We start from the raw sequence: 12,585 nt of genomic DNA, 5'->3' as shown, positions 1-12,585 counted from the left end.
ATCAATTCCCAGGCCGGCTGCAAACCAGGTCCCACAACCAGACGGGCCACACGGTCTCCTGCTGCTCCGCGTCCGGCGCCAGCATTCGAAAGCGGTCCCACTGGAAGCGAGATAAAGCATCAGCCACAGAATTCAGCACCCCCGGCACATGTACAGCGCAGACCCACAAGTTCAACTCCAGACATTTCAGCACCAAATGACGCAAGAGATCCACCACCGGGGGGGAATCAGCTGTCAACTTGTTAACACACTGAACGACCCCCAGGTTGTCACACATGAAACGCACCTTCCTGTCTTTCAAATCCTGTCCCCAAACCTCTATAGCCACGACAATAGGAAAAAGTTCCAACAGGGCCAAATTCCTAGTCAGACCGCAAACCCGCCACGAATCAGGCCACCTGCCGACACACCATCTCCCCCCAAAATATGCGCCAAAACCACTGGATCCCGCCGCGTCCGTATACAGTACCAACTCCTCATTTGACACCGCCTCGCGAAGCCACAATGACCGTCCATTATACAGCTGCAAAAAACGAGACCACACTCTCAGGTCCGCCTTGTGCTCCACCTTCAAACGCACAAAATGCAAAGGGTGCAACACACCGGTAGTGGCTTGAGCCAAGCGACGGGAAAAAACTCTCCCCATCGGCAAAATCCTACACGCAAAATTCAACTTCCCCAACAGGGACTGCAAGTCCCGTAAACGAATCTTCTTGGCCTCAATGGCCCCTTGAACGCAACGCCTCAAATCCGCCAGCTTGTCCTCCGGCAAGCGGCACTCCATGGCAACCGTATCCAGCTCGATACCCAGGAATTTCAAAACAGTAACCGGACCCTCCGTCTTCTCCGGCGCCAACGGGACGCCGAAGCGGCGAGCAACCTGCTCCACTGTCCGAAGCAAAAGGGAACACTGCGAGGATCCAGCAGGGCCCATGCACAAAAAGTCGTCCAAGTAATGCAACACTGAATCTAGACCCGCCTCCTCCTTAATTACCCATTCCAAAAAACAACTAAACTTCTCAAAATAGGAACATGAAATTGAACAGCCCATAGGCAAACAACAATCTACATAAAACTTGTCCTCCCACCAACACCCCAACAGGTGAAAACTGTCCGGGTGCACCGGCAACAGGCGGAAGGCCGCTTCTATATCCGTTTTCGCCAAAAGCGAACCACGACCCAACTTCCTTAACCATTCCACAGCCTTATCAAAACGGACATACGATACTGAAACCAGCTCAGGATCAATACCGTCGTTCACCGACCGGCCAGTAGGATAGGACAAATGGTGGATAAGCCGAAACTTGTTAGGTTCCTTTTTCGGGACCAACCCCAACGGGGACACAACCAAGTCCGGCAATGGAGGGGTATCAAAAGGCCCCGCCATCCGTCCTAGTTCCACCTCCTTCCGTAACTTATCCGCAACAATCTCACCATGTAGGCGAGTCGACTGTAAATTTTTCAAACGAATCTCTCCCGTCTTAACCACTGACGGTATCTTGAAACCAAAACTAAAACCTTCACTCAACAATTCCGCCGACCCCCGATCCGGGTATCTACTTAGAAACGGCGCCATCCGATCTACCCTCACCGGGGTCCTACCTTTTTGACGAAGACTCAGCGGCCTTCCTTTTTCCCTTCCGGAAGCACTTAAGGTGACTGTGGGCGCCACCACAGCCCGAACACTCGTGCTTGAATCAACAGGAGGAACCAAACCGGCATTCCTTTTCATTGAACTGCCAGCAAACGCCCTTTTTGGGCCCCGGCGAGGTGCCAAATGATCCCCCGCCGGTGCCCCCTGGAAAGGACTGCGATGCCGACTTCGGCGCAGCCATCAGCCGCATCCATAGACTGATTTCTTTGTGGTCCCACCGTAAACTGGGTCTGACCGCCTTCCTCTGGCGAAACTGCTCGTCATATCTTAGCCAAGCAGTCCCCCCATAGGTCCTATACGCCTCACAGATAGAGTCCAGATAACAAAAAAGCGCCGAACAGTTATCCGGAGCCTTTTCCCCCACCACACTGGCCAGTATCACAAATGCCTGCAACCAGTTCTGAAAAGTGCGAGGAATAAGGCGATAACGCCGCCGTTCTTCCTCGTCCTTTTTGCTCTCATCCGGTTTAACCCGATCCAGATTAAACTTTTCCAACGGAAGCAATGAGAATATTTCAACATATTCATCCTTCCATATTTTTTCCCTGGTCTCCTGCTTCAGATGCGCCCCCAACGGTCCATCAAAGCAGACATACACTTCCCCTCTCGCCTTGTCATCTAATCGAACAATGTCCACTGTAGCCGCAGCTGCGGCAGCGGGAGCCGCAGCTGCGGCCGCGGGAGCCGCCACCACCGGCTCACCAACCACATTGCCACTAGCAACCCCTCCAACCGCAGGAGTCACAACCTCCTGCCCCGTCGCTCCCTGCCACACCAAGCTAGGGCCCCCCACAGGGGCAAATAAACCCCTGACCAACCTCAACAATTCAGCTGCCACACTGCCGTCACCCGTCACCGCATTCATGACCTGCCCTCCAACTGGGCCACCAAGCAAACCACCCGTACCACCAACCACATTTACGCCCTGCACGCCATCCATATCACCAGACACACCATCCATAGCCAAACCAGGTGTACGAGAAATAGGAAAAACCGTGGTCTTACCAGGCTGACTCCGAGAAGATCCCGAAACAGCCGTCACATGTCCTCTGCGTCGCACTCCAGCCGCTTCGCCGACCTCCACGATCTGGTCCCCGGTGTCGTCCTCCGCGGCGTCCTCCTCCAAGGTGGCCTCATCTTCGTCACTGGACCCAGGCCCAGGGAGCCCACCGTCCGGCAGACTCGACCTTAGGCCCCGTCCGCCCGCAGCACCATCCATCCTCCGCGCCGTCCGCGACGATCCAGACGCTGGCGCCGCCACGTAATCACCGCCTGGGGCATGCCGTCCGGCATCCCCGCGTGCTCCAGCTGATCCCGACGCCGTCCCATCGCTGACCATCCGCTGTGATCCCAGGCCGGGCCCCGCCGATCCGGGCCGTCTCCGTACTGGCTCCCCCGCCGACACTGGGACCCCATGCTCCTGCATGGGCCCCGCTCTGCTCCTGGCCCGTGCTGCCGCTGCCACTGCGGCCTCATCCGTGCCTTGCGGTCCCGCTGGCCCACGCAACCCAGCTGGCCCCCGTGACCCCGCCGGCCCACGCGACCCCGCCGGCCCACGCGACCCCGCCGGCCCACGCGACCCCCGCCGACCCACGCGACCGCGCCGGCCCACGCGACCGCGGCGGGTCAGGTGACCACACCGGGTCAGGCAAGCCTGCCGGATCGCGGGGACGCGCCGGGACGGGTGAGTACGCGGGGTCACATGACCGCGCCAGGTCAGGTGACAGCGCCCAGTCAGGTGACAGCGCCCGGTCAGGTGACCGCGCCGCCCCACGTGACCGCGGCGCCCCACGTGACCGCGGCGCCCCACGTGACCGCGCCGCCCCACGTGACCGCGGCGGGTCAGGTGAGCGCGCTCGGTCAGGTGAGGCCGCCGGAGCACAAGGGAACGCCGGGCCATGCGAGCGCAGCGGGCCACGTGACCGCGCCGGGTCAGGTGACCGCGCCGGGTCAGGTGACCGCGCCGGGTCACGCGGCCGCGACGCGCGCGTCACTGCCGTGCGCCGCGAACCGGAAGAGGAGGGGAGGCCGGCCATGTCGCTCACCGCCCCGTTGCCTTGGTGCCCGCGGCCCGACTTCCGGCCGGGGCCTCGCGACGTCCCGGCTCCCGGATCCACCGCCGCACGTCCACTTGGGCTCCGTCTCCGCTGCCGGCTCCTCGGCGTCATCTCAGGGCTAAGGCGCTCCGGGGGCCGCGTTCTTCGCTGCCGCTTCGGAGGCAGGGGGGTCCCATCTTCCTCACCGACGCCGGACCATCGCTGGAGCTGTTCGTTCATCCAACGCTGTCCACGCTGCTCCGCCATCCTCTTCATCTGTGCCATGAAGTCCTCCATCTTCGGGATCCAGCCACAACGATTACAGTCACCGTCCAGGTAGGAATGGCCCACCCCCCCTCTGACCTGCCCTATATACTACCCCCTATAGCACCACCCCCTGACCAATCACACTGACCCCTGATCCTAACTGCCCCTTAGCACCACCCCCAAATTTCGCGCCCAAACTGACTTCTCCATTAACCCCTTATTAACCCTATGGCCTGGCATCCCTCCTAGTCATGTAGCCCTCCCTTGAGCCCCTTCGGGTCAGCAGTCCGGGCTCTTCCTTTGTCCTTTTGTCCTGTGCTTCACAGGTATGAAGACAAATCCCTTAAATTTATTTGCAAAGTTTCATTACTTTCCAAGCTGGACAAAATTATTATAAAAAAAAGTTTAGTATAGTAACTGTGTAAACATTATAACCCCATGTAGTATGGTAAATCAGCCACTAGAAGGCGTAATTGCATCTATTTTCCAATGCATTACTTTCTCAGCAGCATTACAATATACCAGAACATAAGGTTTAGATATTGATGACTATGGAAGGATTGTAAAGCACTGAATATGGCTCCATTTTAAGTTTTACTGTAGAATCCCCTTGTTACCCCTGTTGTGTGCATTATGCCTTTTCTGCCGCATGACTTTTTGCATTACTCCGGTGCTGTGATATCATTGTATTAGTATATTTTTTGTGTTCATTATTCCTATTCTATATCATGGTTTGCGTTACCTCGTCAATTTCAGATGACTTGGTAAATCCTTGTATGGTGACATAATTATGTGCATTATGCCTTTATTGTGACACACTGTACAATTCCTGTACTGAAGCATCACTGAGTAAATCTGTGATGTTACTGTGTGCATTATACAATTCCTTTGTTGTAATGTCACTGAGCAGATTATCCTTGTACTGTGACATCATTGTGTTATCTGTAACATTACTGTGTTGTGTAATTCCTGCACTGTTACATCTCTAAGTACATTATATTTGTGCCGTGACATAACTGTGTGCATTAGTCCTCTGTTGTAATGAGTCACTATCTCTGTATTCTGACATTACTGTGTATTAATTCTTACTGCACATATTAACCCTATGCTGTCACTTTACTGCACACATTAATCCTATGCTGTCACTTTACTGTACACATTAATCCTATGCTGTCACTTTACTGTACACATTAATCCTATGCTGTCACTTTACTGTACACATTAAGCCAATATTATGATATTATTGTGTGCATTATGCCCTCACTGATGCATTCTGTATGTGCATTATTACTATACTGTGACACTGGGGTATTAGCTATATATCTTAGATGGATCAAATTAATAAAGAGTTTTCCATGTTCTGAAATTGAAGTTTTGCTAGGGGGCCTGATAATTTCTAGTTATGCCCCTAGACAGTACATATTGTATATCTATATAATTCTAAAACAATACAGCATTTTTAAAGGGGAGGTCCACTACACAGTATAGTGGCCACACATTGATGTAAAGCTCATAAAGAAGACTTTTCTCAAATATCTTGTTCAGCCAATTCTGTCTCTGAGCGGTCCGTTCATCCCAATCGCGTGACCCCTGAGGTCCGTTACCTCTGAGATCCGGTGATGTCACGTCAACTTCCAGTTGACCTGACATCACCGAAGTGGGACCCAGTCTCCGTGTGTGACTGGGCTGTGACGAGCGGTGAAACTCCGCCCATAGCCCAGTCACTCACGGAGACTGGGTCCCGCCTCGGTGATGTCAGGTCAACTGGAAGGCACAATTGACTACATAAAGTATTTGAGGAAAGCCTTCTTTATATTTTAAATCGATGTGGCCACTATGCTGTAAATCTTATTAATCGATTCTTTATTGATAATAAATGGATTGTCCACTGCATTTCTATTTTAACAAATGTGTTGAGAACATAATTTTATGGCACCTGCTAATATTTAAGTATTACAGGTTCTCCCTACAGCAGATTGCAGAAGTCTCAACTTTCCCATCTCTTCACATGGGAAAGTTACTTTTCAATTCGAGGAGACTGATGGATAGGACTGGTCAGTGGGCCTCCAACAGCAGGCGTTGTGTGGACAGGAGAGCTGTGCAGTCTGTGAGGAAGGAGGAGAACCTGAAGACAGATATTAGCAATGGCTAGAAAATCATGCCACCAATACATTTGTTAAACTAAGGATAAAATGAACAATCCCTTGAAGAGATTAAAAAAAGACATATTGACAATGATTGAAGGGCGACAGATGTATTAGAAATGCCAATCACTTATTTCTTGTGTCATCACAGGTAAATGGTGAATGTATGCAAGGTGCTACACATGCAAAAGCTGTATCCTGTATTCGACATACTAAAGGGCTTTTACACATTGAAGTCGCCAGAGAACTTATGCCAAAAGATGCGTCATGTGCTTTAGACAAGTGTAATGGAAACATAGGTAAGGCAGAACATGATGCTAAACTATGAAGGTTATTTTTATCTTCTATTCTATCAGATTTTTGTGGTTCATTGTCATATTGATTGTCACCTTTGTATCATAATTCAATTAGAAACGCTCTTTCATGGCATTTATGGTTCATAGATTATGATTGGATTTTATTTTTATTTCACTTACTGATATATGATTATTTGTAATTTTCCATTCCTGTATTATTCCTTTTTTTTTTTTTTAGCAACGTCTGTCAGTTATAAGTAATGTATGTACGTCTAAAGCGGGCCTTACACGCTGCTATCTCGCTAGCAAGATCGCAAGCGATCGTACCCGCCCCCGTCGGTTGTGCAACACGGGCAAAACGCTGCCCGTGGCGCACAACCTCGTTAGTCCCCGTCACACAGACTTACCTGCCCTGCGACGTCGCTCTGGCTGGCGAACCGCCACCTTTCTAAGGGGGCGGTTCGTGCGGCGTCACAGCGACGTCACATGGCAGGCATCCAATAGAAGCGGAGGGGCCGAGATGAGCGGGACGTAACATCCCGCCCACCTCCTTCCTTCCGCATTGCCGGTGGAGGCAGGTAAGGAGATGTTCGTCGCTCCTGCGGTGTCACACACAGCGATGTGTAATGCCGTAGGAGCGACGAACAACATCATACTTGCAGCAGAAATGATATTAAGGAAATGAGCGACGTGTCAACGAGCAACGATTTTTCACATTTTTCTGCTCGTTGATCGTCGCTCATTGGGGTCACATGCTGCGATGTCGGTAACGGCGCTGGATGTGCGTCATTACCGATGTGACCCCGACGACATATCGTTACCAATATCGCAGCACGTAAAGCACCTTTTATGCCATTTCTATCATTACTTGGATCCCTCTACTTCATCATGTAACCACAGCATTTTTCGGAGACCATTATTTCATATATATATATATATATATATATATATATATATATATATATATATATATATATATATATATATATATATATGTGTATGCCCAAAGACATACAGATAGGAACTCTAGATTGTGATGTTAGCGCTACATAAAAATACAGATTTATTTCTTTTTATCTATAAATATATATAAGGTCGGTTCCTGACCGAAATGTCCTGTGTTATGGGCCAGTAAAGAAAGACAAACCTGAAGAAAAATGGAGTGCTGCCTTCTGATTTTTTGAATATATATATACACACACACACTGTGGGGGAAATAGGTATTTGATGCCTTGCTGATTTTGTAAGTTTGCCCCTGACAAAGACATGAACAATATATAATTGTAAGAGTAGGTTAATTTTAACAGTGAGCGATAGAATATCCAAAATAAAATCCAGAAAATCATATATATAGCGACAGGCGTTGCCCAGGATAGTAACTGTCTCTCTCCCACCCTCCCAGCTTGTCTGTCTCCCTCTCTGTCTCTCTCTATCTCTCTGTCTGTTTCTTTCCCTGTCTGTTTCTTTGCCTGTCTATCTCTGTTTGTCCCTCTCTTTCCCTGTCTGTCTCTTGCCCTATCTGTCTCTTTCTCTGTCTGTCTGTCTGTCTACCTTTCTGTCTGCCTCTCGCTCTGTCTGTCTCTGTCTGTCTTTCTTTCTCTGTCTGTGTCTGTCTCTCTCTATCCATCTCTCCACCAACATCATATTACCTCACACATAAGCTGTCTTATACTAAGAATGTCCTTTGTTGCCTATAGTAACCAATAACAGCTCCTACTAATGACCTGTAGCGCTCAGCTCCATTGACTTTAATGTAAGCAGGTTTTTTTCGTGAATAACTGAGACTTAGGGTTCAAATTTCCCCATAAAACATAAACTATGATGTTCCCTGAATCAAATGAGGTGTCTGGGCAAAATTTTCTGATTGTATATGCGACGGTGCGGATTCCTTTACCAGACACACACACTGATCAGAGCAGTAAAAGTTGAAGTCCCAATTACTAAGTAAAAAAGTAATTTTTTTATATAAAAATATGAAAAACACAAAATTAAGACCCCTCAAAAAAATAAAAAATCTAAATTATGCAATAAATAGACATATCTATGTAAAAATACACATATTTGGTATCGCAGTGTCCGGAAGAACCTGTTCTATAAAATTGTTACACTATTTAACCCCTTTTTTATCAATAACATTGTTTTGTGTAAAAGCATTAAAACCTAAAAAAAAAAGTATATACCGTATTTTTCGCTTTATAAGACACACTTTTGTTCCCCCAAATTTTGGAGGAAAGTAGGGGGTGCGTCTTATAAACCGAATATACGGGGGGGGTGTACATATATATATATATGCAACCAATTCACAAGAAGATCAGATAGCAAGATTTCATGTAAAAAATTACTTAATTTGTCAAAAATGGGTAAAAATGAACAAATGGAGTATAATAGCAGAGAGGATACACATGATAGGCATACCAAAACAGCTGGGAGCAAAAAAGCGTGCAGTAAAAGAGAACCATAGAAGAGCCTTGTAAGAAAGTATATGGGACGCCAGGCAGACACAGGGGATACACCCAGGTACAATCCCAGATTAACAGAGTACAAAAGGCATCATATCAGTGGCAAACAGTTGTAGAACAATAAGCACACATACTCACAGCAGGTAATGGCGCCAGGTCCCATCCGACGCGCGTTTCAGCGTCAGCCTTCGTCAGGGAGGGGGGGGCCCCCCCCTCCCTGACGAAGGCTGACGCTGAAACGCGCGTCGGATGGGACCTGGCGCCATTACCTGCTGTGAGTATGTGTGCTTATTGTTCTACAACTGTTTGCCACTGATATGATGCCTTTTGTACTCTGTTAATCTGGGATTGTACCTGGGTGTATCCCCTGTGTCTGCCTGGCGTCCCATATACTTTCTTACAAGGCTCTTCTATGGTTCTCTTTTACTGCACGCTTTTTTGCTCCCAGCTGTTTTGGTATGCCTATCATGTGTATCCTCTCTGCTATTATACTCCATTTGTTCATTTTTACCCATTTTTGACAAATAAAGTAATTTTTTACATGAAATCTTGCTATCTGATCTTCTTGTGAATTGGTTGCCTGTATTGATACAGATCAGAGTATCCATCTTTATGTATGGAAAATTGGGTGGTGGTACTTTTTCCTTATGTCTGGAGACTACCTTACTATATATAATCCCCAGTTCATTCATACTATACCTAGGCTGATTTTTGGTGTTCATATATATATATATATATATATAGCAGGCTCCCCTCTTGAGCGGTGCTGGGAGCAGGTGATAGCTGCGGGCGGCAGCGTTTGATCTCCTGCTCCCGCTCATATAATATGCACAGCCGCTGTCCATCAGCAGCGTGGTGCTGGAACTGCATCACACTGATGGGCTGGGGCAGCGGGGCATATTATATCTGCCTGTGCTCCCTTTGATCGCACATGATCCCCCCTGTGTTAGATATGGCCCCCGTGCTGCTGCCCATAGTAAAATAAAAAAAGCTTTACTTACCTCCAGCACTGATCTCCGGTCTCCTGCTGCTGCTGTCTGTGATAAGGTACGCAGAGATGATATCACTCTGCCGTGCCGATCACATGACCAGCTGCAAGAACCAGGAAGTAGAGGAAGCCGGAGCTCAACTGCGAGGTGGGAGACACGAGGAGGGACAGCGCTGAGAAGGTAAGGAAAGTGTTTTATTTTATTATGGGCAGCAGCATGGAGGGCATATCTAACACAGGGGAGATGTGCCATCTATAGTGGCCATGGGCAGCACACATGAGGGGCATATCTAACACAGGGGAGGTGTGCCATCTATAGGGGCCATGGGCAGCACAGGGGAACGTGTCCCAGCACAAGGGGGCTATCTTCAATATAAGGGGGCCATATCCAGATTAAGGGGGGCTAATTTTAGGATGGGGGGATATGAGGGACATATACCCTATATGATTTGTTAGATGGACACTGGCATTATAAGATGGACCCCATTTAACATTAAAAAAAAAATTCTCGTTTCCTTCACCAAATTTGGGGGTGCGTCTTATAAAGCGAAAAATATGGTAAATGTGGTATTGCTGTAATCCTACTGGACCGAAGAATAAAGCAGTCTTATCATTTACCACATGAAGAACATCAAAAAAACCACAAGCAATTCCTAAATTGCTGGGTTTATTATTTTTTTTTGCTAATTCTGCCTCCCAAAAGTGGAAAGTGATAAAATAATCTTCTGTGCCCAAAAAATGGTACCAATAAAATTTCCAAACTCCCCATAACACAAGCCTTCACGGAAAAATAGGAAAAGTATAGCTCTCAAAATATGGTGCTGCAGAAAAAAAAATGTAGATTTTTGGTTCTTATCTTAAAGTTTGTTTCTTGTAGTCTTCATTGGGAGATGCAGACCATCCCATGGTTCTGTGTCAGCCAAAGAGATGAACGAGAAAAAATGTTTTTAGTGTGTTAGTAGTCAAACAGAAAAAATATATAAATCTGGTATCGTTGTAATCGCAGTACTGCGCCATCTTCTCACTTATACCAAAAGATAAACAGCATAGAAAAAAATTAAAGCCAGTTCTTCAACTGCTGTTGATTTGTTCACTCTGCTTCCCAAAGATTACAATAAGATACGGCTCACATCCTGTGCTCTATGCTCAGCACTTACTGGGGTTTATGTTTAAATTTCTGAAATATGTGATTCAGGAAGGTTTCTGCTGTTCTGGCACTTAGGAGCTCCGCAATTGCAATTAGTCTAGAAACTAATCTATACTTTTTCTAAAAATCCCTTTATCTATACTAGTGTATACAGGGACATTTAGGCAGGGATTACTAATATGCACTCAGAACTGCTCGTGGTTCTGGGTGCATATTGCCCCTGACAGGTTCCCTTTAAATATGTGAGGATAAAGCAACATTTTTGTGGAAAACACATAATTTTTCATTCTTACACTTCAATATTTAAAATTCTTTGAAGCACCTGTAGTTCTTAGATGCTCTCTACACCCTAGATAAATTCATTGAGGGCTGTAGTTTACACAATAGTGTCACTTGTGGGACGATTCTGCTGTTCTGGCACCTTTACGGCTCTTCAAATGTGACATGGTATCCCCAGTCTAGGCCAAATCTGCGATCGAGAAGTAAAATAGTGCTCCTTCCTTTCTACGCCCTGTCGTGTGCCCAAACAGTGGTGTTCCGACACATTTGGCACATCATTGTACTCAGGATAAATTGCACAACAAATTACTTTGTAAATTTTGGCAAAAAATTAAAAATTACTGCTTAAACGTTTAACCATTCTGACTTCTTAGCAAATAAACATATATTTCAAAAATAATGTTGACATTAAGTAGACATGTGGTTAATGTTATTTATTATTTTGTGCTGTATGACTATTTGTTTTGAAGGCACAAAAATTTAAGGTTCTAAAATTGTGAATTCCTTAAAGGTCAATTTTTTAGATATTTTCATAAATAAATGCAAATCATATCAACCTTAATTTACTACTATCATGATGTACATTGTGTCATTATAAAAGAGTCTCAGAATCGCTGGATGTGTTGAAGTATTCCAGCGCTATTATCACATAAATTTACAATAGTTAGAATTGAATTATTTGGCCTGATCGGGAGGTGAAAACAAGCTTTGGTAGTAAGGGGTTAAAAGGACATAATTTTCTTTTTCTCAAAACTTTTTGTCCAAACTACAGTAATATATAATCAGGAAGTTATTTTCTGCTTATTAATTATTATTATTTTTTTTAAGGCACAGAGCTCCATGAAAACAATAACAATAATTATGTAGATGATGATGAGGAGGATCAGAATGATGTTATCCAGTCGCTGCTTGATGTAGTCCATGAGCAAACACAGAACCTACTACAGCTCAATCGTCAGAATGCACTTTCAGGAGAACACTATTCAGGTATTTTCTCTTCCTAAACAACCACAGTGGGGAAAATAAGTATTTGATACACTAACGATTTAGCAAATTTTCCCACCTACGAAGAATGGATACATCTGTCATTTTTATCTTAACTACACTTCAACTGCTACAGACAGAATAAAAAAAAATCCAGAAAATCACATTGATTTTTAAATAATTAATTTGCATTTTATTGCATTAAATAAGTATTTGATACAATAGAAAAACAGAACTTTAATATTTGGCACAGAAACTTTTGTTTGCAGTTACAGAGGTCAGACATTTCATGTAGTTCTTTACCAAGTTTACACACACTGCAGCAAGGATT

The 12,585-nt window shown here is 46.2% G+C and overlaps 1 protein-coding gene across 4 annotated transcripts in view; it reads left to right on the top strand.

Moving 5' to 3' along the window:
* PTPN13 (protein tyrosine phosphatase non-receptor type 13) overlaps positions 1 to 12,585 on the top strand; it is a 427,557-nt gene that overhangs the window by 379,934 nt on the left and 35,038 nt on the right. For all 4 annotated transcript variants that reach the window (XM_075351805.1, XM_075351812.1, XM_075351792.1 and 1 more), the window contains 2 exons: positions 6,253 to 6,400; positions 12,099 to 12,257. In XM_075351805.1, the coding sequence (XP_075207920.1) occupies positions 6,253 to 6,400; positions 12,099 to 12,257 (307 nt within the window). The remainder of the gene's footprint in view (positions 1 to 6,252; positions 6,401 to 12,098; positions 12,258 to 12,585) is intronic.

The sequence above is a fragment of the Anomaloglossus baeobatrachus genome, chromosome 1 (assembly GCF_048569485.1).
Source record: "Anomaloglossus baeobatrachus isolate aAnoBae1 chromosome 1, aAnoBae1.hap1, whole genome shotgun sequence".
In the NCBI taxonomy this organism is placed as follows: Eukaryota; Metazoa; Chordata; class Amphibia; order Anura; family Aromobatidae; genus Anomaloglossus; species Anomaloglossus baeobatrachus.
This window is presented reverse-complemented; position numbering and strand designations above follow the sequence as displayed.